Source organism: Buteo buteo, chromosome 1 (assembly GCF_964188355.1).
Source record: "Buteo buteo chromosome 1, bButBut1.hap1.1, whole genome shotgun sequence".
NCBI lineage: Eukaryota > Metazoa > Chordata > Aves > Accipitriformes > Accipitridae > Buteo > Buteo buteo.
Window position 1 is genome coordinate 3,246,453 of NC_134171.1, and position 27,946 is coordinate 3,274,398.

General features: G+C 51.9%; 3 protein-coding genes across 7 annotated transcripts; all 3 read left to right on the forward strand.

Annotated features, from left to right (window-relative positions):
• UBOX5 (U-box domain containing 5) lies at window positions 1–25,929 on the forward strand. 4 transcript variants are annotated; one of them, XM_075045264.1, is made up of 5 exons: window positions 1–99; window positions 11,547–11,643; window positions 13,571–14,753; window positions 17,711–17,872; window positions 25,807–25,929. In XM_075045264.1, the coding sequence occupies exons 2-5, from the start codon at window positions 11,590–11,592 to the stop codon at window positions 25,821–25,823; spliced, it is 1,416 nt and encodes a 471-aa protein (XP_074901365.1). In that variant the 5' UTR covers window positions 1–99; window positions 11,547–11,589; the 3' UTR covers window positions 25,824–25,929. The 4 variants fall into 4 exon arrangements, with proteins under 4 accessions (XP_074901365.1, XP_074901111.1, XP_074901281.1 ...); XM_075045010.1 differs by lacking the exon at window positions 25,807–25,929 and adding an exon at window positions 19,359–20,283; XM_075045180.1 differs by lacking the exon at window positions 25,807–25,929 and adding an exon at window positions 18,082–19,350.
• Window positions 10–11,629, forward strand: FASTKD5 (FAST kinase domains 5). 2 transcript variants are annotated; one of them, XM_075044884.1, is made up of 3 exons: window positions 10–99; window positions 4,547–6,935; window positions 11,547–11,629. In XM_075044884.1, exons 2-3 carry the CDS (start codon window positions 4,585–4,587, stop codon window positions 11,548–11,550), a joined length of 2,355 nt encoding a protein of 784 aa, XP_074900985.1. In that variant the 5' UTR covers window positions 10–99; window positions 4,547–4,584; the 3' UTR covers window positions 11,551–11,629. The 2 variants fall into 2 exon arrangements, with proteins under 2 accessions (XP_074900985.1, XP_074900908.1); XM_075044807.1 differs by lacking the exon at window positions 11,547–11,629 and having other exon boundaries at window positions 4,547–11,496.
• LOC142039114 (vasotocin-neurophysin VT) lies at window positions 25,851–27,685 on the forward strand. Its single transcript, XM_075045400.1, has 3 exons — window positions 25,851–26,039; window positions 26,568–26,769; window positions 27,434–27,685. Exons 1-3 carry the CDS (start codon window positions 25,851–25,853, stop codon window positions 27,595–27,597), a joined length of 555 nt encoding a protein of 184 aa, XP_074901501.1. The 3' UTR covers window positions 27,598–27,685.
• Window positions 27,686–27,946: the final 261 nt, after the last annotated feature.

The following is a 27,946-nucleotide window of genomic DNA, read 5'->3' on the forward strand; positions in this document are numbered from 1 at the left end:
GTCACCATCAGGTGACCGGAAGCTGGCTGGGGAAACGACGGGGGAGGACGGGGCTGGCAGGGCGGCAGGGCCAGAACCGGCGGCGGGCGCCGGGCCCCGGTGAGTGCCAGCGAGCGAGCGGGCAGCCAGAGCGGGCCGCCACGTCCCCTTCTCCCTCCTCTCCCCCTTCCCTTCGCCGCCAGCCCTCAGCGGGCAGGGGCGAGGCGGGCACAGGCGCATGCGCGGAGGCCCCCCCTCCCCCCCCCAAAGGCCCTGCCCGGGGGCTGCAGCAATGGGGGTGTTACTGCCCCACTGGTGTGTGTGTATGTGTGTGATCAGGTGTGCTGTCCGTGCAGGTACAGCCGTCCGGGGGAGTGGCGGGGCTCGGTGCTGCCGGCCGGGGCCCGCCGAGCGGCCGCTTTGCCTCCCGGGGGTGGCCGAGCCCTTCGTCCTGCCTGCTGGCGGTGGGAACCTAAAAGGGAGGGAGGGGGGGGAAAAAGCAGAGACAAACAAAACAAGTGACGGGTTTGCACTCCGACGTCGTAATCTGTTGGGGGGGGGAACCACCATTCCTTTTCTATTCTTTCTGTCTTCAGCCCAGGTACAGGTGTTCAGTGTAGGCTCTTGGCCAAAACGAGGTGTTTCGCCCCCAACGTTGCACTGCTGGGACCTGGAGTTCCTCGCGCGTGCCGAGGAGATGCCGTCTGCCCTTTTACTGTCACTGGTGCTGGGTAGGGGGAAAGCATGGGACGGGGCGGTGCGCTGCAGTGGTGGGTGGTCTCCTAGCGTGGATCCCTTGAGGGGTCCCCTCTCAGCATTTCAGAGGGACCAAAAGCCCAGAGAGCATTTCAGGGTGCACCTCTGTCCCCTTTCACAGAGCTGATACTCCGAGGCGGGTGGCATCCCTCCAGGAATGTTGTTTTCCCTGGTGTTCAGCTCATGCTCTGCTGTGCAGTTGCGCTCTTGGCCGAGAGCTCAGCTGTAAGTGTGACACACAGACATGTAGACAAAGATGTTTCCATCCCAGAGGACCTCCACCAAGTGCATTTGCAAGCAGCAGGGCCCAGCTCCAAAACTCACTTTCTGACTGGCTTTTTGGAGTCACTGGAAGTGAAATTTCTGGAGAGACTTGCCCAGAGGTGGGAAGGAGTTTGGCTGTGTACAAACGAGAAGAGAAGCACAGTGGGAGGAGGAAGGAAGGCCAATTACTCAGGGTAAAAGTAAGAGAGGAAAATGGAGGAGAGGTGTAGGTTGAGTTGGAAGAAAAATGCTGTAGAAACTTCAAAGCTCACAAAGATTTAGGCTGGGGGCGGGTGAAAGTCATGGGCAAAAGACCACTTGGACCCAGCCTGCTTCTTTCAAAGGTGCTTGAAGTATCTCACCCAGCCCGACCTCACTCCCCTGCGCATGGTCATCTCATTTTTTGCTGGATTTGGAGCAAGGGAGGAGAGGAATATTCTCTTCACTCAGTAGCTTCCCAAATGCGTCACAGCTTAACGCTAAACTACGTGGATGGTATTCTTAGCAGCACGCGACGTTCGCCTTCGGAGACTTCAGTGCGCGAACGCTGTGGCTTTGATTCTCTGTCTTTGAAGTGGGGCTGTCATCACCGAGAGGGGTGTTTCTGGTAACAGCAGAGTGCTGGATTTTGTAGGTAGTATCGCCTTTCAACAGCAAATAGAACTTGTTTTAAATAAAACACGTGTGTCTCCATAGTGCTTGTCAGTCTCTCAATAATAGAATAATAAATAGAAAACATGCAAAATACAGTCAGACAAGAAAGTCTCTCAGAAAGCCTAGATAGGATAAACCTTCTCTTGTCCCAGATCATTTTTGCAGCTTGAACCAGCCCCTCCGAGTGTCCTCCAGGACACGCTCTGTGAGATGCTAGAAGAGGGGATGGAGTCTCCTTCCCCCAGCCACGGTGCAGATCTGAGCCTTGCCCACTTCACGGCTGCCTGGCTGCAGCCACACGAAGACGGCATCCGTCACGTGCAGCCAGTTCAGGCTGGACATCACAGCCAGTAGAGCCAGAAACGATATTTTCATCAGACATTTATTTGTGCTAAACAGCAGCGCTTTGAAATCCAGCTCCTGCTTGCTGCTGCTGCTGGCTTTGTGAGGACTGGGCTGTGTCGCAGCGTCACAGCTCTTGGCTCGGGTTTTACTGCTCAGGTTCTGAGGGGGCTTTTCCTTTCCTTTGCTCGCAAGACAGTTCAGAAGAGGTAGAGTCTCTCCTGCCTGTCGTGATTTGACTTCTCGCGCTGGAAGGGGACGGTCGTGGCCTTGCAGCTGCCTGGCTGGTGGGGAGTAGTGCAGCTGTAAGGGTCAGCAGTGCCTGGGGTCTGTGGAGCAGAGCCTGGTCTGCACCAGGGGGCTGCCTCGTGGTGTGCTTTGAGGTACAAATAAGGTGCCCAGCAAGCTTAGCGGCAATTGAGTGTCTCACAATATTGTCAGCCATTTGCTAGTCATCTTAAAAATGTATTGGCCTCTTTATTGTACCCTCCTCCTTGTGTGGCAGTCTCCAGAAATCTTCATTTCAGCTTGCCTTCCTTCTTTTTCCCCCAGAGCCTCCTGTTCTCCACCCAGATTGCTTTTTTCACCTCTCCTCCTGGGGCGGCTGAGAGGGGTACTGCTCCAGCAGCTTGTCCTCACCCAGCAGCTGGCAGTTGCTGCCCCCAAGCTCTGCCCGTGGAGCAGAGGATGCGAGATCTCCTCAGCTGCCTCAGTGCAAGTCAACGTGGTTGGTCCCAAAGGACTGAATTGAGCCATTTGACTTTGCACTGGAGCAGATCGGGAGTACTCCCCTGCCAACTCTGTGCTGAGATCCTGTCCTCAGACAGAAGCCAAGCCCCAACAAGACAGAGGTAAAGCTACCTGGTGAGAAAACAGCCTGCAGAGAGCAGCAGGCTGCTGGTGCCTGTGCCAGATCAGAGATGTCTTGCCTGCCTGTCTGCTCCTGTTACTGATTTTGCTGCTGTGAGAAAGTTCAGGGCGCACAAGAGACAGCAGAGGCTGCTGCGGGGAACCATACCCCCAGGAGGCAGTACCCCACATCTGGCACCAAGAGGGAGCAAAGACCATCACTTTGACTCTCCCCATCCTCCCTCCCTTCCTATCTCACCTTTCCTTGAGAGGAGGTGATGCATCACTATTGTAATGCAGGAGTAGATCATGTAACGGGTGGTGGGAGACGGTGGCGATTCTTGTACTCAAAAAAAATCCAGCTTACATTCAGCCAGAGCTGCATGTGATCCCCCATCCCACTGCAGCCCTCTCCTACTCAGATACCCCAAAGCCACAGCGTTCATCCCACCTCTTCTTCCCCCAAGGCATCCATTTTGCTGCTGCAAAACTGAGTTTGCCTGCACCGATTCGACATCTTGATCTAGCCCTAATTGGGAAGCGGCGTGTATAAGCTGAGCTCAGAGGGATGCCTGTAAAGGATTTATTTCTCCCATACAGGGAGCACAGAAGCTAATGCGTATCGCTGTTGCAGTGTCTCTGCCAGGCTTCAGCTTTCCTGATTGCTCGGCGCCCTGTGGTAGTGAGAGCACAAAGGATTTTAAAGAAGTTGAAAATGTCTGATCTAATGCATCTTTGGGGTTGGCCACACGTAGTGGGATAAGGGTGTGCTACACAGAGCGCTGAGCTGGTGCTTTTTTTTAAATCAGCATCTGAATCATTGTAAACAGGCTCATTTGGCAGCCGCTGCAGGCTGGCAGCATGCAGCTTAACTCCTGACGAATTTCTCATCCTCACTCTCTGTGCTGTAGCTGGTTTAGGCAGGAGTTAGGAAGGCGCCAGGCATTTTTAAGCCTTCTGCACCCTAAAACTATGGGAGATTCTCCCAAGTCTGAAGCATAAAGTTCTGTTCCCTCTGGTTCTCAACTTGAGATGTAGCATCTCATGATGATTTGTGTTACCTCTCCTATACTCTTCCCTTTGTTCTGGGGCCACATTTCTCCTTTCAGCTAATCTTTATCTTCAGGTTACGGGCCAGCTTTCACTCTGTGGACTGGTTTTGCGGAGACTTTGCTCAGAGCCTCCACATGCTGTCTCTAGGTGCGAAGAGCAGTGCGGCACCCTCGATATTTCGACAACTTGTCGGGTGGTGGTTGGTGTTTCAGACTATGGTGACTGAAGTAGCAGAATGCTCTCTTTGAATACATAAAAGCTCTTGAAGCTGCAGCTCTACTGCAAAAATATGTTTTCATTGTTTAGAATGCAAAAAAAGCAGTTTGGGTCTCTTAGAAATGAAAAAGCGATGACTTTTTTCTTAACTCCCACAATCTCTGCCAGGTTACTTGTAGCTGCTGAGTAGCAGGTAATACCCGTCTGCCATGTACCCCGACTTTGGGTATGTCAGGTCACCTGGGTGCTTGTCTTGAACTGCCTTTGCATGAGGTGATGTTCGATAGCAGCTGCCTTATGGCGTTGCAGGGAAACAGCTGCCTTGGCTAGGGGAAACACTGGCATCGCCTCACTTTCGGTAGCGTAAAGGATAGATTAAAAAGTGCTTCGTGTTAGGTGGAAGCCACTCATTCTTCGTCTGCCCTTTTTTCAGTACCTGGAAGCAATTCTGACCCCAGTAAATTGTGATCCATGGCTACAGTGCTAATATGCCGAAGATTTCCAAGACTGAGCAGGGTGACTGCATTTTCGACTACAGCCAAGTGCAAGGCCGAGAGCGGAAGCAGCAAATGTGAGCAGGAAAAGGAAGAGAACCCAGAAACGGCCAACACCAGAAGCGAATCTGCAGCTACAATCCAGTTGCTGAATCCACTGGACTACAGAGTATTGTATAATCCATCTGCCTATGCCAAAAGCAGAGCTGCCTCCCAGCAGCACGCTGCTAGGAGCAGTGGCCAGGCTCTCGGTGACACTTTCACCAGCCCTGGCAGAGCACGGGTTCAGCATACATTCAGTAACGCCTCTTCTCAAGCTTTGCCTTCTGTCAGAAATGCCCTGCCAAAGCCCAAGTCCAAACCGCTCCTCAAGCAGACCATCTCGGCGTGCCTTTCTGTGGCACAAACCAAGGAGGAGGCAGAAAAGGATAAAAGAGAGATGCATGACTCCAAGGAGGACCCTCGCATGTTTCAGAAGGGGAGGCCTGAATACAAATCTCTCAGCTATGACAAGTTTGAGCCAGTAGAGACCCTTCCTTTAGAAGAAGGTGACTCGATTTTACACAGTGTGGCCGTATGCAAGGACAGCCAGAGCCCAGGAACTATCACAGATTATTTTTGCAAGCTGAGTCATTTGCCAGTGGAACAACATGCAGCGTTGGTGTCCGAACCCAAGTTTAATACACTGTGTCGCTGTGCTGTCAAAAACATCAGGTTGTTCAGTACTTCAGAACTCGTCGATATTTTGAAAGCTTGTGTTCGTTTGGTTGTTCCACCCACCCACCCTCTGCTGAATGCATGCGAGAACGAATTCTGCCGGCGAGTGTGGGACATGAACCTGGACCAGCTGCTGCTGGTGGCTGATTGCTGGCGCTGTCTGGACCGTAGCGTGCCTTCCTACCTGACCATTTTGTTCAGCTATGCCAACATGCACTGGAAAGACCTCACTTTGCCCCAGTTTGTTCAGCTTCTTTATATCATAGGTGAAGGCCGGAGGTCACCCGCAGACTTGATGCAGAAGGTGGAGAGCATGATTTTGAAGTACTTGGACTCCTTCACCTTGGAGGAGGTGGGTGCTGTCTGCTTAGGGCTCTTCAAGTCCCTCAGTGGTATCTCTGACCACGTCATGAGAAAAATTGCAGACAGAGTCTACCTGCAGATGGAAGACATGAGCACTTATGCTTTGGTGAACGTGCTTAAACTACTCCGCTACAGTCGCGTGGACCACTTACCCCTCTTGAAGGAACTTGGGAAGGTTATTCCCACTCGGATTCCTACAGTAAACATCCAGGGCATCATGCACATCACTCTTACCTGTTCATCCCTACACTACTTTGACGAGGGCATTATGGCTGCTGTAGCCACGTCTTTGCCTTCTAAGGTGACTTACTGCCGAAGCAAAGATGCTGCCAAGTTCTTGTGGTCGTTTGGATGCCTGGACTATGAACCGCCGAACGAGGAAGAGTTTTACTCCAGCCTGATAGAGCAGATGCATAAGAAACTCCATGAATTTAGGAAGTATCCAGAGCATCTCCTTACTGGTTTGCTTGGCCTGGCATTTGTCAAACGCTTCCCAGAGGACCTGATAGACTATGCTTTGAGGGATGAGTTTGTCCAGAAAACAAGAGGTAGTAAGTATGAGCTCAAAAAGGACCTGTTCACGCTTAGTAAGAGCGTTGAAATTGAGTGCCCGAGCTACCAAGGCAGCCGCCTTTCACCTCAGCTTTATCAAGAGATGACCGAGATGGTTTTGAATTTTGCAGAGCAAGAAATCTATGTCAGGCCTGAAATTGTGGAAGCTGTGTCTCTTCTCGAGAGCATGTTAGGTGGCCCCGAATATGTGAAGAACCACATGATCCTGCCTCACACGAGATCAAGTGATCTAGAGGTTCATTTGGCTATGGATGGGCATCCCATCCCTTTCAACTTAAAGGACCCTATTACAGATAAGAAACTGAAAGACTTTGGAGTTAGTCTAACGGATGATTTAATGACTCAGCTTATAAAAGGGACATCTAGTAGCCAGTCTCCTGTGGAAGTGGAAAATGAAGCCAGGACTCCTGGGCAGGAGGGGAAGGAAGAAGCAGGAACACCAAATGCAGGGGATAGTGCTGCGCTTTCAGGTGGAGCTCTTCTTGCAGATGCCAGATTGCAAGTTGAGCCTAAATCGGAGCGCTGTCTTGAAGTCCCCCCATCTCTTACACTGAACCGGCAGCCTCGGCAGGTGAAACTGGCGATTCAGGTGTCCAACCGAAACCACTACTGCTACTGCTCCAAGCGGCTCTTGGGGCTGCACTGCTTGAAACGGCGGCAGCTGCAGCAGCTGGGGTACGTGGTGGTTGAGCTTCCCTTCTGGGAATGGTTTCCTCTGCTCAAACGCACGCGTTTGGAGAAACTGAGCTACCTCCATTACAAAGTGTTTGACCCAGCGCTGCTTAGCAGGGCTGGCTAGTCTGGTATAGTGCTCGCTCAGAGGCTGACACTGCCTCCCAGATGCATCTCTCTTTCTGTTTACTGATTAAAATGGTCTCTGAGTGTTGGTTAAGTTTTTGGCAGGTCCTCTGTGTGCTCAGGCTGCCTTGCTGTGTTAGTCAGTTCTGCTCTGCTGACAGTCATATGTCCCACGCTCTCCTTTTGTACATACATCCTCAAATGCTTCCATGACAAATAAAAACTACTGTCCTATTCATTTTTCTCTGTGATTACCTTTTTCTCCACCCTAAATGAAACTGGATGGATTTGGTGGCTCTGTGAGAGCAGGACGGTGGTATTTGGGAGGGAATTGGGATGATCTTTAGTCATGAAGCTGATCTGGGTGCTAGGAATGCACATATGTATTTCTTCACTGTTTCCATCACTGTCAAGCTGGGGCTGGTAGTCAGGCAGTCTGAGTTTTTCCTTTAGGAGCTGTGCATGAGCAGGACAGAGCATGAAAGCTGAGCAGTGAGATGGAAGCTGGGGCTGAGCGTTGGGGTGCTCTGACCCTGAGACGTTAATTTAGTGCTCAGCTCTCAGCAATGCCTGCCAGAGAGGATTTGCATCATGTTGACCCTGTTGATACCGTCTGCCACCGAATGGGGCTGACAAATCCAGGTGATTCCCCTGCCTGGGCAATGATGAGTCCTGTGCAAACCAGAGTGCAAACTCTGGCTGTGTGAAGCATCTGCTCTGGAGGCTGCTGGTTTCACCCTCCGTCACATGGCTCACTGTGTTATTTTCTTGCTCAGGATGTGGCCTGGTGTCTGATTTCTGCATGTCATTGTGAGGACAGAGTTGCTGGCATCTTCCTGAGCTTTCAGGTGGTGGTTCTCGCCGAGAGGAGGGACGTTTCCTGAGGTGCACAGGGCAGACTCTGCATCTGAGCAGAGCTGAAGGGATTATTTCCCATGGAGCAGCAAATGAAACTCCCATTCCCACTGCAAAGGCAGCTGAGCTGTTCTGGCTATTTTGCCATGCAGCATTTCAAGGTGCTGAAATTAATCCTGAGATGGAGGATGGGGAAGAGAGGTGGCAGTAAGCAGGTTGCTGTCCCAAGACAGATGCTTATATTAGCTCATTTTGGCTGCCTGGTTTAAAATGTCTGGGCTCGTTTTTTTCCTCTCTCAAATACTCAGCGTTACGGAGCACCTTAGTTCAATGACAACTATGCACATTCCTTACTGCAGCAGCTCTCTAGTCTTGGGTAGGACACCAGGAAGGCACTTAGTGAGTAGCTGCAAAAAGCCTCGTTTTAAATGACTTGCCCAAGACCACAGAGGATCTTGCTGGTATAGAAAAGGACAGAGTGCAGTCCTTCAGGTCTGCATTTCACCACCTAGTGGAAAGATCTTCATTCACCTTAGGGAAGGCACGCACTTGAGAGAGATGGACACTTGCGTGGCATCCTGATGGCACTTCATAGTCTTGAAGTCCTTCGTGATCTTTGAGTTGGTTGTTTTGATGAGTAATGACTTTAGTAATGCAGTTTTGCAGGTGTTGAATTTTTAAAGTGTTCATAAATTCAGATCCATCTTCATGCCACAACCACGTGAGTTGTCACTAGCACAGGAGACCTCCACACAAGTTTGGGGTGTAATGGCACCAGTAGCTGTGGGAAGCCACATCTGCTGTTCCATCCCATTCTTTTTCCAGAGGTTTTTACAGTCTGCATTTCCCCAGCTCTTGCTTCAGCCCAGGCTCTTTGCTAGAGGGGTCTGGGGCTCACTGTCCCCATCTGAATCTGCTCTGATCAGTTCCTCTCGGCTGCTTTTGCCTGTCCCTGCTGATTCTTGTTCCCAGCCTGCCTCTCTGGCCTCAGCCAGCCCCTTTACTTTCCTATCACAGTGTGTCCAGCCAGTTCTTGCTTTCCTTCTTTACACGGAAGCTTAGTCCTAGTCTCATTCCAGTTTCTCATTTAATCTGTCCCTTCGTCACCACTGTTTGTCTTCTGAGTTGTGTTTTCATGGTAAGAGTAAAAAAACCCACAGCCATGGGTAAAAGCAACTCAGTGACCAACTTTTGCTGTGAAGCAAGAGTGCAGCAGAGCTTTTCAGAATAAAGGAGAGCAGTGACTTGAACTTGCAGGATAGTGCATTTTCTTAGTGAGATGGTGAACCTGGAAAAATTAGCCTGAGTTGTTTAAGTCTGTCAGGGTCACAAACAGGTAAAAGAAAATCCTGTAAAATAGACCTATATATACATATATAGCTCCTGATGCTGCAGAACAAGGAGGAACTGAATTGAAAAACAGCAAGTTGAGTGAGAGAATAAATTGTTTGTAATTAACTAGAGCTAATTGCCACAGATTATTAAAAGCATGGTAGGAAAGGATGAAGATTTAGGATGCAACCTCAGTAACAGCCCTAGGCTTGGAAGAAGACGTGAGTCTGTCCTGAGGGATGGCTTGCACCCATCCGTGATTTGCCTAGCACGAGGCAGCACTTAGAAAGAGGAGGTTGCACGGCGCAAGGTCCGCGGGAGAATTTGACATCTGCCATAGGCAGGATGTCAGTAGACAGTGGTTCATGAGAAGTGAGTATTTAAAGCGATGATTTTGGAGGGGTACAGAGGTGAAGGTGCCTCTCCCTGCTCACCGACATCGAGGGAAGGTCTCACTGAGACTTGCTGAATGCGAATGCACCAGTATGGTCAGATTGGGATGGAGAAGTCTTCAGCCCAGCAAAGAGATGCAAGGAGAAATAGAACAGAGAGCAAATTGTGAGTCATTCCAAGAAAGGGAGCAAAGTGAGTTGATTTGCCATTTTCCATAATACCAGTGTTGAGGGCCAAGCTAATTTACCAGGCAACAGGTTCAAAATGAACCAAAAAGAGTAGTTTTGTCACACAGCCTGTAGTTAAACCGGCAATCTTATTCCCACAAGATGTAGGTGCCAAAAGTCAGACCAGTTTAAAAGCTTGTTTGAACAATTCCACACTGGCAGCCCTGTACTGGAAGCTTCTTGGGCTCAGGCAGCCAAGAAAGTAGTGTTGGAGGAGCGTTGGTTTGTGCTTGCCCTATTCCTGTGTTCCCTGTTGAGGAGCAGGAATTGCTCCTGATGGCTGTGAGACCAAATATTGGGCTAGAAGGGGTGCTTGTCTGGCAAGCTGCAGCTTTTCCTAAGTTGACACCTGCTTTGGTTAAGCATTAGCATTGTAACCTTCAAGTTCTGCTCTCTGCAGGCTTGGCTTCTATTGTTTTGATTTTTGTATGTGGGATTTGTACCGCGGGTACCACATTTCTCGTTTCAGACTGTTGCGCTCAATCGTGCGCAGACCGGACTGCACCCACACACGTAGCAGGCAGGGAAAGCAAGCTCATTAACGGTCTGCATTTCAGTGGCCGGACCGACGTGCCCCCAGAAGGCCAATTTCATTTTGGCTGAACTAACAGCTTCAGTTGAAAATCATTAAAGGGCTGCTTGTTCTTGAAGAAAGCCGTGGGTTCCTGATTTGCAAGGTTGCCCAAGGCAATGACATATTAAAACTAAGGTTAACGTAAGGTTAAAACTTTTGCCTCGGAGATAATTTCATTCTTAAAAGGGATCTGATATAACCAATTTGAGCCACATTTTTTTGAATGGAAAAGAAGGTGCATTCACTTGAGTTTCTTTAATGAACGTTGTCAGAAGAATCAGCTGGGCCGGTGTTCAGAACACAGATGATCTCTCTCAGAGCTATTAAATGCCCTCTGCTCCCTTGGAGCTATTAAATACCGATTATTAATATTTGTGTTTAATCTTAGCTTACATCTGAGGCTCCCAAAGCCCTCAAGAAACATTTCTCTTTGCGGCAGCAGTGTGTTAGTGCTGACTGGTGTTACCCTCGTCCCAAGAGGCCCCGTCTGAGCTTGTTGTGTTGGGTGTTGTCCAAGAGCGCCGGCAGGTCCTGCCTCAAACCGCTGAAGGCAGTGGATAGACGTGGCATGCACGGAGACAAAACAGGCAGTTCAAGGCCACACGGTGGGAATGGACACCAGCTCTTTCCACCTCGCAGCAGTGAGGGGCTGCGGTGCTGAATGCCCCCGTCAGATCACAGAGCAGCCCGTCTGTGTCCTCCAGGTCCGACTGAGGCTGCTGAGAGCTCACACCAATTCCTTTGGCAACCTCATGTGATATTCTCATGCTTTACTGTATCTACAAAACCTCCTGCCTCTTTGATAAACTTTCAGATCTAATTGCTAATCTATCCATAGGTAAGACATTTCTAGTTAAAATAGCCATTTTCTCTTTGATATTTCTCCAGGGGTTCACTGATTAATATTAACGCAATTTTTTCTTTCGATCCCGTCTCTCCACCACAGTCATTTGGGTTTATATTGGCTTCACCTCGTGGACTCAGATCTGATCTGCATTTTAGGAACCACCGAGCTTGTAATTCATATAGGCTCCAAAACACGAGATCCTTTCACTGTTCACTGATGTTCACTTTCTTTATTTTGCCTTTTTTTTTTTTTTTTACAAGCTGAATCTGATGCTCAGAAAGTGAGGTCTCTCCAACTGCCAAGATGGTAATAAACGTCTGTCTCCCACAGTTCAAGCCAAGAATTCACTGCAACAAGGTAAAGTCATGATGTGTGGGGTTCTAGGGAGCTGGAGGGATGGAGGAGTTAGGTGGAAGTGGCATGCTGGGCTGGTTGGGGCTGGAGAGGGCTTGTTCGCTGCTCATCTGTGATAATTAGCAGTGTTTCTGGAAGACTGATTTTTGGCTGGCCATGCCAGGCTACCCCGAGAAAACAAAGCAAAGACAACTCACAGCAAACTCCCGTCATTTTGTGTGGTCTGGTTGGTTCAGAGAGGGATTTTAACATGGGAGGCTGTGTATATGTCCACTGGTGACAGAAGCATTGAGGACAAATGCAGTCCAGACCTAGGTAAGCTGTAGGCTCTTTAGTCTGCAGAGCTGAGAGCATTTTTGACAATTAAAATCATTTTCCAGTTATGTGGGAGGGTTGTGATATGGGTGGTTCTGCTCACAGCTTTCTCTTCCAAGCTCACCAGCCTCCTGTCATTCCCAGCAAGGAGGTTTTGTGAACCGATGTGGGGAATCTGTCCTTCTGGATCCCCTTCCCCTTTTGTGCTTCGGTCTTGATAGAATCATTGATGTGCGAGCACTAAGAGAATGCGTGTCTGGGTGCTTGGGATCTGCAGCTCATGTGAAGATAAAAGTGGAGCTGAAGGCTCAGTACTTTGAAAAATCAGTATTGAGAGATTTCCATGAAGTTACTCTTCAAAATTTGGTTTGTCCTGTCTATGCTTTGGTCAGTATTTGCCAGGTGGTATTAGAACACTGTATAACCTCCTGTGACTGCTTTAATGTGGCACACACTAATTGTTGGAAGGAAGAAGCCCTAATTTTGCAGGATCTCATAACGAGACAATGTTATGTGCTTATGGGTATGCGTGCTTTGACTTGAGATACCTTTTTCCCTGCAATATTAGAACTTTCCCTTTGTCCAGTAGAATATGCAGCTCTTCACAATGTTTGCTGAAGTTACTGTACTCTAGAAGTAATTAAGTTTTCACCCAGCATCGTCGGAATCTCTTAGATACTAACTAGTTTTTAATTCAAAGCAACTTTTTAATTGTAAGTCCCCCCACCAGCTCACACCCCAAAATCCAAGGCAGCCTTGGATTTGTAAATATTGTGCTGCAAAAGCAGCAGTACAAGCGTGACCATCCATCCAGGTGCTGTGTTGAGAGACCTGGCCAGTGCTACGGAGGTTCAGTGTGATTGTTGTGATCAGGAGGGTGTAGAGTGACCATATTAAGCAGGTGGAATAAATAGATATTCCTTGCTGTTATTTGTTCATTTAGCAAGTGCTGCAGAGTCTTTAGGCCCCAGGGCTTCCAGGAGAGGGATTGGGTAGAGCCAGTCTGCCCAGGAGCAGACCAGAGGGTGGGATTGCATCTTCTAGGAGACATGGGGTGGAACCCAGCCTGGTTAGACCGATCTCCCTCAGGGATGGGTAGGATTGATCCCAGAGTGGGAGGATACAGTCGGCTAGCTGACCTCCAGAGGTTTCTCTGGGATCCTGTAACTGCGTGATTCAGAGTACGTTTCCACATGGCAGGATAAGCTGGCATAATGTTTCACCACTGTTGAAAGAGAGGAGACTCCCATCTCCCCCACGCACACATGCTCTGCGCTACACTCTCCCACTTGATTTAGTTCACTGACCCAGCCAAAACCACAAACCGTCCATAATTTTCCTTTGTTTTAGCAGTGAAATCAGCCTCTGCAAATGGCTGGCCAGGTAACAGAGGGTGCAGAGAAGAGCGGATGGAACCATGTGGCTGGAGGAGGGTGGGAGTGGGTCTGGTCTGCCTGAGGAGCAGGGATCTCCTCTGTTGTCTCAGCTGCACGTGAAACTGCAGCCTTGGTTCCTACTTGATGTCATCTTGAAAATCTATGTAAGTGCTTGTGAAATTATAGTTTCCTTTTATTTTCTTGCTTCAAATTAAATCCAGTTTTCTCCTGAAACACAGATTTCTGCTGATGGTTACGAGGTGGAGAATCTGATCTCCGAAGACCTTGCCAGGAGAAATCGTGGTTTCCGCAGCGAATACTTTATCAAGCCTCCAGTCCACGTTACGATCTCTTTTCCCTTCAACATTGAGATCTGCAGGATTAATATCGACATCTCATCCGGGGGATACCAAACCTTCTCCGGGCTCGAAGTTTACACCTCTACCTCATGCAATAAAACCTCTTGGCAGAGCCCTGAGGGTCAGTTCTCAGGTCTGGCCGGTCAGCCTGTGTCAGACAAAGACACTTTCACACTGGTGGGCAAAGCTGTCTTAAAAAATCAAAGCAAAGTGACGTTCGGCCACAGAGGCTTCAAGCCGAGGCCTCCCTTCCATCAGATGGAAAATGTCTTCTCCTACCCTGGCTCTGCATCTCAAGACCTCTGGAACAAAGGGCCCGCCTCACTCAGCAACGTGTCGCACTTAAAAATCTGCATCACCCACGTGGCTGGAGGCGGCCTGCCTTGCATTAAGAGGCTGGAGGTGTGGGGACAGCCTGCCAAATCGTGCCCACAGGAGGTGATCGAGGGTGTCTTTCAGGTAGCCTCCCAGTTCTTCGCCCAGGATGTCGGCAGCCTCAAGCCAGAGCTCTGGACGCCGATGGAGAGCGACTGCGTGCCCTTCAGCGCCAACGACAGCGAGCAGCAGACCCTCCGCAAGCTGGTGGATGTCGTCCAAGACATCCCTGAAGAATTCCTGGACCCCATCACTCTGGAGATCATGACCTTCCCCATGCTCCTGCCCTCCGGGAAGGTGATCGACCAGACCACCTTGGAAAAATGCAACCGGAGTGAGGCGTCTTGGGGCAGGGTACCCAGCGATCCTTTCACTGGGGTGGCCTTCAGCCAGCACTCGCAGCCCCTACCTCACCCTACCCTCAAGGCCAGGATAGACCACTTCCTCTTACAGCACAGCATCCCTGGCACCAACCTGCTCGGGAGGCCTCATGCCTCGGAAATGCTCGTACCTTCTTCCATAACGATGTCTTCTCTGAAAAGGAAAATGGACTGTATGGATCAGAGCTCCGTGCAGCCACCCTATTTTTCTTCTACAAACTTACTTGTCACGTCTACCTCAGAGAACAGTGCTAAAAAAATGAAAACTGACAATGACTCGCATTTGATCCAAATGGACTGTTCGACAGGTATCGTGGCTCCCTAAGTCACTTGTGTTTCTTGAGTGTCTTGACAGCCTGGGGCCAGGTTTTCAAGTCAGGAGGCTCCAGCACAGATTCCCATCCCGCCTCTAGAAAGCTTTAAGGCCGTTGTATTTTGCAGTTGGTAGATGTTGTGGAAGTCAGGTCATGGTCTCATTCACCTCCCCTCTCCTCAGCACAACCTGCCATCCTGGATGGTGCTTGCTCCCATTCTCTTTGAATTTGTCTCTTCTCTAGGCTCATTGTTCTTGTTCTGTTACCTGTGCAGTCTGTTTCACAGCCCTCTTGTTTGCTCAGGTCGCCGTGTTTCCCGTTTAGTTTGTATTTATTTCCTTTCTCCTTCTTGCTTTCGAGCCACTGTCCATATGGAGACAGTGTTTTTCTCACAGTGTGCTGGTTTGAAGTTTCTTTATCATGGGTGATTTATTACCCCAGCCATCCACTATGTTGTTCTTCCATCAGAAGGAAAACATACAACAGCAGGAAAAGAAATGTCTGGTGGTGCAGTGGTGATGACACGGGGGGTCCTGGCTGGTGTGGATCTTATCACGAGGAGTGAGGTGGGGAGGAAAGAAGGAAGGAATGGGGCACTAATCCTGCTCACGGATTTCCCTGGCCAGGAACTGCCAGCCTGGGCTCTTGGTGCAGCTGGTTCCCTGCACGCTCAGCATCATTGCGCAGGTTGTGTCCCCGGGACACGCTCGCTCCTTGCCTTCTCACGGGGCTGCTTTTCCTGGGGCAGAGGCTGAGCTTGGGGAGCGTGTCGCTGCACAGCCTCCAGTCTGTGCTAATCTTAGAACCGACGGCAACACGGGAATTGGCAGGCAGTGCTGCCTTCAGAGCGGGGAGTTGAAGACAGCACAGGCTGGGAGAGACTTGCACAGGGTTTGCAGTTAGTTAAAGCAGAAAACCAGGTAGTGACATTAGGCAAGGGACTTGACTTGTGCCTACAGGGGAAGGAAATGGGCGCTGGTTTCCTTTTATCCTTGCTTTTCTCAGCGATCTGGTAGCAGCGCCACTGGGCATAAGCTCCAGGAGGCAGAAAAACAGTCCAGACCTGCAACCCTGAGATAAATTCCCTGAAAAGCTGAGTGCTTTCACCCACCTCTGTCCCCGGCCACGCCACAGCTTCTGACCGGGCAGGCAAGGCAGCGTTGTGGCAGTGCAGGCAGACCCTTGGATCCACCGAGTGCTGGGAGCAGACGTGTAGGATACTCTTTGTAGGTCCAGCAGCATTCAAGTGCTGGGGCGGGCAGGACTGGCGAGGAGGCGACAGCCTTTAGAAAGCAAAGGTGATCTGTGGTTTAAATTCCAAGGAGATTCACACCTCTCTCCCCAAAATCTGTTTGCTCTTTGTGGTTTATTCTCTAATGGCTAGTAGCTTCAGCCTCCAGTCTGTGGTGAAGAGCGTGGCTCCCAGGCAATTGCTCGTCTTGACTCCATGCTAGATCTTTCGCCCAAATCCACATCTGTTTTGCCACGTTTGCTCTTTCCCTTGTTGGCACAGGAATTCCTGAAACGTTATTGCTGGCAGTGCAACCGTTACATGGGTATAACTGAACTGCATACCTTCTCTCTGGTATCATTAAAGTGAGTTACTGCTTTAGGTAATAATCCCACTGGAGGAGGAGGGTAAACTTCAGCTGGGGGGTGGGAAAGAGACGTCTTTAGCAATCTTGTATTTAGATGAGCTTGAAGAGAGCAGCTGTGTCTGTGAGGCTGTCTGCTGCAAGCAGTCTGGTCTGAGTAGGACGGTGTAAGTACACGGTGCATGGGTAGCTTCTGGTCACATAAGGGCTGTCTCTCTAGGCAGGTAAATCGAGTTTTCTTGTGTTCTCTAGTGGTCTGTAACATGTCAAAAAATGGCCCACAGCTTCTGACTGCTGTTAGTGCCTGCTGGTACCTGTCACTCCCTTCACCTTTCTCCCAAAATTGCCAAAAAATGTTTCAAGGAAAAAGCTTAGGTGGTTGTTTGATTTTAAGCAAATTCTTTAATGACTTGGTTGAAAATAATTATGTTTGGTGGTACCGGAAAGAGTAGGAAGAAGTCAGACTGTACATTTCTGCTCTGATCTCTCAGTCTAGAGCTCATTCCATGTTTTAGGAGGAATCATTTGTTATTTTTATTGAAGAGGCGTGTAACAGCTCCCGGTGGGGATGTGCCCCAGCCCCACAGGAGCAAGGACTGCCCTGTGGGGTCTTGGAGCTCCCAGGGGAGCCGTGCCTGTACATAAATAAAAGCACAGTGTTTGGCCCAGGGAGCTCATGCTTCAGTATTTCATCAGCCTTGATTGCTGTAGCAAATGTGCAGCACTAATTCGAAGGTCTTCCTCTGGGAGATGGATTTAACAGAATTAGTGATGCAGACAACATTCTCTTAATGCATAGTCTTAATTAACGCCTTCCGTATTGCTCAGGACAAAACGCTGCAGGGAGTGGTCCAGCCCTGTGCCTTTGGCTTTATCCCTTGACTCAGAACTGGGACACAGAGAAAAAAATAAGTCCCCCAGATTTTGTTAGTGGCTTAAATGTTCCCAGTTAGCTGCAGGAGGCAAGCCTGGGAGCACTGGGCTGGGACCCTCGGTGGAGCAGGCTGAGGAAGCTGCCTGGGGTTTCAGAGAGAAACAGGTTTCTGGATTATTTGGAGTTTTGTCCTTTTTAGACCTGCAGATAGAAGCTGGCACCTGAATGTTTGTTGGCACTGGGGAATGACATGAATGTCTGTTGGTAATCCATAGGACTTTTCATCTTTAGGACCCAAAGGAGATGAGGTGCTACATCCTCGTCCTGGCACCTCGGTGGGGAAAAGAGACCTCTGAAGAAAACAAGTCCCAGGGCTCCTAAAACCCCGAGTGTTGTCCCAAAGGTTCAGAGGCAAAGCAGCATTTCAGTTGCGCATTCTTTTTCCCAGCATCCGCTTCTCGAGCTTGTGCTTCTCTTTGCAGATCCGGTCTCTCACGAACAAAAACTGTCGGAGAGTTTGGATACTGCCTTGAACTCGGCGCTCAGCTCAATGCCCTCGTTTACAGCCAAGCTGATGAAAAGCCAGCAGCAGGCGCAAAGCGAGGGAGGCTGCAGCAGTTCGTGGAGCGTGGGCACCATCCTCGGTAAGCAACAAGCACCACTGGTTCACCTTTGGGAGCGAGAGAGGGGAACTGGGACTGGGTTAACAGGGAGGGTTGTGCTGCTGCTCAGCATCTTTCTATGCCTCTTCGGACCCCAAAATATTATATATATATTCAATATAAAGGTATTATATTGTCTCCCAGCAAGCTCGACTTAACAATCCCTAACTACTGCTTTTTTCTCTTGGCAGTTTTAATGGTTTATTCTCCCAGTGAGGCAGGTTAGACCATGTTGACCCCCAGAAAGTGAGGTATGCTGTCCATGTCCACAGTCAGAGCAGGGTTCACCGTGAGTCCTGTGATTTGCCCCCATTGTTGGCTGTCGCTTGTCTGCGTTGCCCAAAGACGATCCTGGATGCGTTGGGCTGGGACGCGGTGCTCAGCCCAGCCTGCACCAGGTTAGTTCAGACTGAGAGCTCGCCCCGCGTCGAGTCTTTGACTGTTCGCAGAGCTCTGCGATTTGGGCTGAGTGGCTTAAATGTCGCCTGTTAGCTGCACAGAGCAAGCTGGGCAGTTGTCACGTGGATGGGGAATGAGTCTGGTGTGGAGATGCAGCTCGAGAGGTGTAAATCTAGCAAATACCGTGTAGCATGCTGACCCTTAACAGGAACAGGTAACGGTAGCAACATCAGAGGCTGACCAGCCAAGTGTGCGCCCAGAATCCCGTCAGGTTTGAATATATGTAGGCCAGGTTGTTGAGTCCTCGCAGTTTTCATCCCACCTGCTAGCTAGACACGCTAATCCAGCTGCGTACACATTCCCAACATCATTTCTTCGGGGTGCAGGGAAGCATTGAACCCTCATATGTCCCTCCACAGGCTGGTGCCCTAACTGCTGGTTTTCTCCTCTTCTTCCCCTGAGCGAGGATCTGCCCGCTTGTGGCAGAGAAGAGGGTTCAGACGGACCAAGTGACCCTGCGAAAGGGCTGGGGCTGTGCAGCTCCCAGTGTCCCTCTCTCTCTCTCTCTCTCTGAATAGCTTTTGCTGTTTTGCCGTGACATTAAGCTATTAAGCTTTTTCCTGTCCCCTTTAAAATTGCTGCTGTTTTAAGAGTTGACTGAGTAGCCCTTGATAGGTAGCGTGTGACAGGAATGCAAAATGATACCTAAAGCATTTCACTCGGGAATTAGTGATTTTAATCCAAGCGTTGGAAAAGCGGAAGGGAGGCCGATTTAGTCTCAGTAAAAGTGAAAAGCCCTTTACAGTCATCTGTCTTCAATTAAAAGCCTGATGGTGCAAATGCTGACGTGATCCAGCCCCTTCTGAACACAACCTGCCCCAGAAGCTAGACCGATCCCTTTCCTTACAGTAGTGACAGAGAAAACGGGCCACGGTCCTGAGCCATGAGTGCCTACAGCCGTGCCGTACATCTGCAGAAAGCGGGGCCCTCGGCTTGTAGGCAGGATTGGGCACGTAAGGGGTGGCAACAGCGTGGGCTTGTCGAGCCGCTTCTCCTGTCGCCTTTGCAGAGCACGGCAGGAGCAGCCAGACCCAAGGATGCTCTTCCTGCGGCAAAACCTTCTCCTCTTATTTCAAAACGGAGTCCGTTTACCAGCTGCCCTGCGGCCACCTCATGTGTCGCCCGTGCTTGGCCGAGAAGCAGAAGTCTCCATCATCAATACTGTGCGGGAGTTGTAAAAGGTCGGCTGCCACGCACGACGTCAGGAGGGTTCACTTCTGACCCCCTCGGCTGCCGGAGCCTGCCGGGAGGACGAGAACAAGGAGCCGCTGCTGTTCCCTGTGTCCGTATTGATCCGTAGGAGGACGAAGGCCTTGGGAGAGCTTGCCAGATGAGCACCCGTAATGGTGGAGAGGACTTGGTCTTCTTGTGCTTACAGAGTAGTGGGGGGTGGGGGGTTAGAGCATCGCGCCAGAGCAAAGCGATCTGAGGATAATAAAAGCCATAGCTTCTTTAACAAGGAATATGTATTTATACAGAACTGATTTCCACCTGTCGCACCCGCCCTCTTACCACCATCCCAGTGGCTCAGTGGTTTAGCATAGGTGCCTTTTGGACTGTGAGTTTAGCTTCCCTGTGAGTTAAAACCATTTACATATTTGACGAGCAGCCATTCGGTCGTGGACCAGGCAAAGTCCTTGTGATTGACAACATGCAAGCTACCTGACTTCTCCCCTTCCCCGCCTCACTCCCCTCCTTCCTGCGGTGCCCTCGCTGTGCTGCAGGAGCACGTCGTTCGTCCTGGAGTCCAGCAAGTCACGAAGAGAGGCCGTGGTTAATGCGTGAGTAACCGGCAGCGATCTCATCCTGCTCATACAAACTCTTGTAGAAAAGCCATCGCATTACACCAAACGTCACTCTCGGTTTATGTTGTGTGACTGGACCAGCTCCCGTCTGGCTGATAGACATTTAAGCCTTAATAAAATTACGTTTAAAGTCAGGTTCTCTTTCTGACTCGTAATTGGTCTCATTGTGCGTCTTAATGATTTCGTGGAGTGAATCTCTTTGCAGAGTACTGAATAAATGGGCTGGAAAAAGCTAAGCCGACACAAAGGTTCTGCAGACCCGTGGGTTTTAGAGGGGTTATCGCAGCAGCCGCGTGGACCGTCACAGGGTTGAGACTCAGATATCTAAACCCGAGGACGTCTGGTCTTCAAAGTGCTGTTCAGAAAAAAGCCAGAAGGAAAATCACTCGGATACGTTCTGTCTCCAGCGTGTCCTGGATGTGCCGAGGAGTAAGGTGACAGCAGAGGGTTTTGTCACCTGTATAACCCCCTGCTGCTGCCACTTAATTACTAATTTCTCTCCGCGGAGCAGACATTACTTGCTGGTGTTCTGTGCCAGTTTCTCTGGGGTCACGAGCCTCCAGCTGACTCAACTCAGCTTTGCATGTAATACCTTTATTCTCTCTTAAAAGCACCTACTTGCTGAGCAACCCCTAATATTTGTGGCTTTCTGGTCACAGGAAATAGCAGTCTCATCAAGCAACTGAGACACGGCTTTGTATCAGCACCGAACTGATCTTGCTCTTCGTCTGCGTCAGTGGGAGTTTGTAATCCATCTCCATTTATAGCAAAACTAGGAAGTCCCCCATCTTTAAATAATAAACGCTTAGAAAATAGGCAAAAAGATTCCTAAAAATCCCACAATTCAGAGGCAGCAAAACCCCTCTCAGTGCTGTGGTGGTGTCGTGTTTGCAGTGAACCATCCTGGCGTGATTCAGCTCTCACACCTCCTCCGCCCCAGATCTCCGGGGAACGATCGCTGCCGCAGGAGCTCCCCATCCGCGCAGCCGTCTCGTTCTTCTCTGGCACTAACAAAGCCCGGTCGCCTCTGACGAAACCCAAAGCCGCCGGCTCGGCCAACCATCTCTGCTGCCTAAAAGTTTCTCGTGATATCCTGCCGGTGGGCAGCGATTCAGGCTGGGAGGCATCTCGCTGGGGTTGAAGGCGAGTTTTCTCTCCAGGTTCCCTTCGTTCTCCAGGGAGAGAGCGTGGAACCTGGTGGAGCAGAGGCTTTGGCAGCAAGTTTCAACCCCTGTGTCCCCCTCTTGCTGGTACAGGGAGGGCGAAGGGATGAATTTCCCTCTGCGCCCACCTCTCATTGCTTAGGGAAGGACCACATACCCCCAGCTCATCCTCCTGATCGCTCCGCTCACAAACGAGCGGGGCACTGAAACCTCCGTGGGCAGCAGAGACCCTCTCTGCACGCCGAGAAGATGGGCTTGGCGGTGGGTGACACGTAGCCAGGACTTCCCACGGGGTCTTCTGCCAGGACAATTCCCTGAAAGCTCCCACGCAGAATGGGCAGATGCCACCAGCAAATTTATTTCCCGGCACCGAGTCTGTCTTCTCTTTGGGAGGCGAGGAACAGCCTTTGATGGAAGGCCTGAGCAATTTCCTCTAATGCTCTCCTTCCAGCGCTTTTAGGAAGACAAATCCATCCCTTGCTGGTCAGTGACCTCCCGACGTGACGTCTTCATCCCAGTGGGATGGATTTGGATGGACAAGTGATAAAAGCAGCGCCCCAGCAAATCTTGACGTTGGCTGCGCTCCCTTCTTTAAATGAGCATCGGAGCTATTTTCCATCGTGTCATGGAAGCAGAGGAGCATCTTTAGCCATGACACAAGAAAAGAAGGTGCTGCGCTCAGCCAGGAGGTGCAGGATCCCCCCCCCCCCCCGCCATCAGCCTCCAGCCATTAACCCCCATCAAGCCGTGAATTCACGGCGACTGGCTGAAACGCTTCGTGACAGGGTAGCTCTCCACTAAATGCTGCGAAGACAGGCCCATTTGAGGAGCATTTGCTCATCCAGACAGGAGAAGGGAGCGCTCCTTTGTCAGCCTGACCTGCTTCCTATCCCCAGCGCACAAGCAACATGTTTGAGAAGTTTCTCCTTCTCTGCTGCATCCCTTTCCAGCCACAGCAAAGGCAGGAAAACGCACAAATCGGTGAAAATCTTCCAGTTTTCCATGCGGTACCCAATATCCTCTAATTTATTCTGATTAAACTTTGTCACTTTTTGACCTCTGTGGGCTGCGGCAGAGCACCGCAACCTCCATCCTTTCTCCTGCCTCTGGAGGAGCTCTCAAAAACCTCACACAAAGCTAACCAAGTTCCCGCTGTTAATGAAGGATGGGGGGGGGGGAAATATTCTTGTGGTTTGCCCTGACCATGTGCAAGGGTGTGATCACTCAAGGATTGGAAAATTTTCATCATTTCTACGCAGCAAAGAAAGATGCTTTAAAGCTACGAGTGTAGCCAGAGGGTGTTTTAGGAGTGAAACAGGGCAGGAACTTTGCAGGTCGCTGCCGGGCGCCCCGTTTCCCATCATCTGGGTTATTCCCTGTTGTAAAAAGTGATTGGGAAGGGCACAAAGGGCGAAGCTCTGCGGCTGAACCCTTCCAGCATCCCCCAGCCCCTTTGCTGATGTGTAGGAAGAGCTGGGGCCGTATTTCAGCTGAGCCAGAGGGATGGGGAGGGTGGATTTGAGGATGCTGCCCACTCCCCACCCTGTGGCAGGCCTTTGGGGCTTTCCTCCGTGAGCAGAGGCGAGCTGGGTTATAGATAGCAGGCAGCTAACGCCGCCGATTAATGCTGCAGCGCCCGCCTCGCCCGCCTCGCATATCGTTAGGAGATCAGCGCTAACGAAGGGGGCTCCTCTGGGGCCCCAGGAAGAGCCTGGGGAAGAGCAGGGACGTGGCAGAGCAAATCCGGTGCTGGAGACGCAGAGACGGGACCCCCGTGGCTGATGGGGGGGGGGATTTGGAGCACGGATTCGAGTAGCCCCAAAGCATCAAGCAGGAGCTGGGATGTGGGCTGGGGGCTCCAGCATCGCCCCGGGGCCACGGCTGGGTACCTGTGAGCATCACTGCCCAGCAAGGATGCTCCCAGCTGGATCTGCCCAGCCCCACGAAACCCCCATCATCCTGCGATCACTTTGTGCCATGACTCACCCCAGATGACCTCAATATTTTCATCCCCCGAACCCCCTTTTTATGTTTTCTATACATTTTTTGCCTCCCCCTGCTACCCCCTTCCCACCTCATCCTCCCCTTGATTCTTGTAAGTGATTCTGTGTTGTGGCTGTGGAGCCTCTGCAACTTGGAAAAACATTTCATTAACCTTCCTTGACTTTAAAGAGCATAATTACATTTTAATCTCATATTCCCGCGTTATCATTCCAGACACAGAGTCATTTGAATGCAGATCGTTCCCGGCTAATGTAATTTTACGATACAGTAATGAAGAGATGGAGCATGAGCGTGTAACACCCAATTTAGAGCTGACATTTGGGTTTCTTTTAAAGAAAAGTTTTCCCACCCGAGGGCTTTTGCGTCCTCCTCGGTCCTGCAACGCAAGTGGGTTTCAGCTCCCGCTGTGAAGGGATAGATTTGGATGGGGAAACGTGGCCGGTGCTAATAATATTGGTCATTAAAGCTGCCCACGGCTGCCCCACGTGAGTGATTCAGCATCTCCGGTGGTGGGCACGGGGCGAATTTGGGAACTCACCGCTCCCTTGGTCCCAGGGAGATCTGACTCAGGGGATGCAGTTTTACCTTCATCCCAACCGGGGGGGCTGGGGGGGAAAAATCACCCTCATTTTACCCATCAAAAAGCCCAGGAGCCCCCCCAAAAACCAGGACCATCACCCCCCAGGTTGGTGCATCCCTCCAAAATCACAAGGCAAGAGACAGGAGCAGGCTGGGACCCCCAGCACCACAAGCTTTGCCCCAAAATAGATGTTTGCCCTTATCCCTGTGTGCCTCAGTTTCCCCTGGGCGGCGAAGCGATGCTCTGGGCTTCATCTCCCTCCAACATCCCTCGCTGGTGCCTATGAAGCCCAGCATGGCGCTCTCTTTACTTTTCAAAGCATTTTGATTTTGCCGGGGTGGATCACAGCAGGACCACGGTTTCCTTTGGGATGCGTGAGCGGAGCCGCAGCCCCTTCCCCACCCGGGGTACCACCGTCCCCCTTGCTCCGACGGGTGCTGAGCCAATCCGGATTGCTGATCTGGCAGAAAAGGGATGTTAATGAGGGTCAGAAAATGAGGGATGCTAACGAGGGTGGGGGAAAAGCCATGCTCCAGCCACCCCAAGTGACCCCCCAGGCTGATTTTTGTGGTTCTCTGCCTCGATGTCCCACCTTTGATGAAGATGAGTTCAGCGTGGGCTGAAGGGTAGAAAAATCACCCCAGAGGCGAGACCACAGCTGGCAGCAATCCCCCCCTCCATTGCCCACCCCATCCCTCCCAGCACCCCCAAATGAGCACCTCTTAATCACCATGAGTCAGCCCCAATGCTTTGGGGGGCATGGCGGATGCTCGTTAGGCGCCCGATTCCCTTCTGCATATTAATTTCACGTTGCCGAGGTCGCCCTCAGCATTGCTGGAAAGGGGATCTGGGACTGGAAGGAATATTCATGGCGGGATGGGGGGCGGATTGTTACTGACATTTCCCGACAGCCCATCGGTGCCACGAGTGCGCTGGGTCTCAGCACAGGTGGGACCCGCTGGTTGCCAAGAGGAGGGTCGATGCTAGCCCCAAAGGTGCATTTGGTTTGGTTTTTTTTTTTTTTCTTTTCCTCTCCCCCTTTGCTGTTGGTTTCTCTGCTGTCTCGTTTCTCAGAGAAACAGAGGTGGAAAAGGCAGGTGAGCCGTGGGTGGCAATGACGGGTCCCTTTGGGCTCGGGTTGTGGCAGGGTTCTCCATGCACTGGCACTCTGCGGTCCAGTGCTGCAGCTGAGCCCCTTGGTTTAGGTGGGTCTTTGTGCACCCCAGAGTTCTTCCCCCAGCCCTGACCCCACCGCTCCCCTCCAGCATCCCCTCCCGGACCAGCATCATTCAAACCAGCACCCCTCCCAAGCTGGCATCCCTCCCCAAACCAGCACCCTCCAAACCAACAACCCTCCCCAACCCAGCAACTTCTGAATGAGCATCCCTCCTCAAACCTGCATCCCACCCAGACCAGCATCTTCCAAACTAGCATCCCTCCCAAACCACCACCCCTCCCCAAACCTGTATCCCTCCCAAACCATCACCCCTCCCCAAACCAGCGCCCTCCAAACCAACAACCTTCCAAATTTTCATCCCTCTCCAAACCCAGCACCTTCTGACCGAGCACCCTTCCCCAAACCCGTACCCCCACCCCACCCCATCCAGCACCCTTCCCCAGGAACTGGCCATCGCTGGGGTGGCCAGTGCCCCTCGGAGCAGTCACGGCTCGGGGGGGTGGTGGTGGGGGGGGGTGTGTGGGATTCACCAGCCCTGAGCGCTGCCGCTTGCGCTCCTGCACTGAATCACTTCAATTACAGATTCACTTGGATGCGATTTGGGGAAAAAAAAAAAAAGAAAAAAAAAAAAACACATGGAAAAAAAAAAAAAACCACAACAAAAACCAACAAGAAAACCAACCCAGCCCTCTTCATCTTCCTCCTCCTCCTCCTCCCCCCCTGGGAAGGGGCGACAGCAGCATAAATAGCAGCTGGCACAGCACGGGGCCAGATGCAAAGCGAGCGGCAGAGCGGCCGGCTTCCCCTGGCACGCGTGGCACAGCTGCGAGCACCCTCGACCATGGCAGAGCCTTCGCTGCCCCTCTCCTTCCTCTGCCTCCTCGCCTTGTCCTCCGCCTGCTACATCCAGAACTGTCCCCGGGGCGGCAAGCGGGCCCTGGCCGACACAGCCCTGCGACAGGTACGGGATGGGATGGGGGTTTTAGGGGGGACAGGATGGGGTTTTTGGGGGGACATAGCGGCTCCGTGGGTTGCAGAGGCTTCTCGTTACCTGCCGGCACCCTTGGTTGTGCCACGCTCCCCCCCGAGCAGCGCGGTGAGCCCCGTTTTTTTGGGGAGGGCTGGGGGACATGGCCAAGGGCACGCAGTGGGGCGGTGGCGGAGGAATGAGTGTCACCCCCCCCCCCCCCCAAAATGGTGTTGTCACCTCAAGGAGGGGACACGGCTCGGCCATCTCTGTAAGGGGGGACAGGGCTCTGCCCCATGGAGCAGAGATGAGGAGGACATGGGGGGGGCAGCAGGGACCCCCCAAAACGGGGCCACGCTGCCGGAGATGGGGACGAGACAGGTCACCCCGTGCCGGCGTGACACCCCGAGGGCTGGCAAACCGGGGAGGGGGCTGCTTTCAAATACAAGGGAGGGCAAGCAGGGTGTACCCCACCTTTTTTTGGGGGGGGGTATGGGGGATTCAAGTGGCTCCTTCCCCCAGTGCATGCCCTGCGGCCCCGGGAACAGAGGCAACTGCTTCGGCCCCGGCATCTGCTGCGGCGCCGAGCTGGGCTGTTACCTGGGCACGGCAGAGACGCAGCGTTGCGCCGAGGAAGACTACCTGCCTTCACCCTGCCAGGCCGGCGGGCAGCCCTGCGGCTCCGGCGGCCGCTGCGCCGCACCCGGCATCTGCTGCACCGCCGGTAATATTGGGGCGGGGGGTGTTGGGGTCAGCGGGATGGGGGTCTGGAGAGTTTGGGGTGTCTTGGGGCCATGGGGGGGGTCGCAACGGCATGAGTCTGTCCTCCGGTTAGCCTTCGCTTTACAAAGGGGAAACTGAGGCGCAGAGCGGCAGCAGTGGCGTCTTCGTTTTGAGATAGTTTTGGGATAGTCAGATTCAGACTAGATATAAGGAAGAAATGTTTTACGATGAGGGTGGTGAGGCACTGGCACAGGTTGCCCACAGAGGTGGTCGATGCCCCATCCCTGGGAACATTCCAGGTCAGGCTGGACGGGGCTCGGAGCAACCTGATCAAATTAAAGATGTCCCTGCTCATTGCAAGGGGCTTGTACTAGGTGACCTTTAAAGGTCCCTTCCAACCCAAACCATTCTGTGATTCTACGATAAGGATTGGGCTCGGAGCTCCTTCCCGAGCCTCCACTGTGAGATTTTTCCCGACCAGGCACACACACAGCCTCCCCGAAAAAGCCCAGCCAGTCCCGCTCCCTGGTTAACAGGAGGGACAAAGCTGGAGCGCAAGCTGTGCGGGCACCCCTGGCTGCCACCAACCCCTTCCCCACCTGAAAATAAAACACTCACTGTCCCAAATCACCCGTCTTGTCCTGACGTTTTGCTTTCTATTGAAGAAACCTGTGCGATGGACGCCGGCTGCCTGGACGAGGGCAGCGACGGGGCTCAGGAGACGGCGGAAAAGAACCTGACGGTGCTGGACGGCTCGGCTGGAGATCTGCTCCTCAAGCTCATGCACTTGGCGAACCGACAGCAGCAGGGCAAGCATCCCCTCCTCTGAGCCAAGGCGGCGGGCGTCCCCCCCCTCACCGTCACCGATCCCCCCACCCCAGCCTTGTAAATACGAGACCCAATAAAAGTCCTCGTGCACTGTGGTGGCTTTGTCTGGAGTGCTGGGGATGGGTCGCCAGGGCTCTGGGGCTCCAGGGGACCCATTTGGGGCTCAGGGATAGCGGGGTGGGGGGGTTGGAGGTTGGTTGGGTGGTCTTCATCCCACCCCCCTGCCGCCCCAAATCCCCATCCAGCCCCATGCGGTTTGGCTCCCATCCGCAGCAGTTTTGCTGGGCTGGGTGCAGGATTTGGCCCCATCCTTGCAGCGCGAAGGGAAAGAAGCCCAGGCAGAGCTGGCC

Bases quoted from the DNA above. Each gene is read 5' to 3' on its own strand.
- LOC142039114 (XM_075045400.1), top strand. From the start codon at position 25,851: ATGCAAAGCGAGCGGCAGAGCGGCCGGCTTCCCCTGGCACGCGTGGCA. The intron at 26,040-26,567 runs GTACGGGATGGG...TCCTTCCCCCAG, and splicing joins CCGACACAGCCCTGCGACAG to TGCATGCCCTGCGGCCCCGG. The intron at 26,770-27,433 runs GTAATATTGGGG...TTTCTATTGAAG, and splicing joins CGGCATCTGCTGCACCGCCG to AAACCTGTGCGATGGACGCC.
- UBOX5 (XM_075045010.1), top strand. From the start codon at position 11,590: ATGGTAATAAACGTCTGTCTCCCACAGTTCAAGCCAAGAATTCACTGC. The intron at 11,644-13,570 runs GTAAAGTCATGA...CCTGAAACACAG, and splicing joins CAAGAATTCACTGCAACAAG to ATTTCTGCTGATGGTTACGA. The intron at 17,873-19,358 runs GTAAGCAACAAG...TCGCCTTTGCAG, and splicing joins GAGCGTGGGCACCATCCTCG to AGCACGGCAGGAGCAGCCAG.
- FASTKD5 (XM_075044807.1), top strand. From the start codon at position 4,585: ATGGCTACAGTGCTAATATGCCGAAGATTTCCAAGACTGAGCAGGGTG.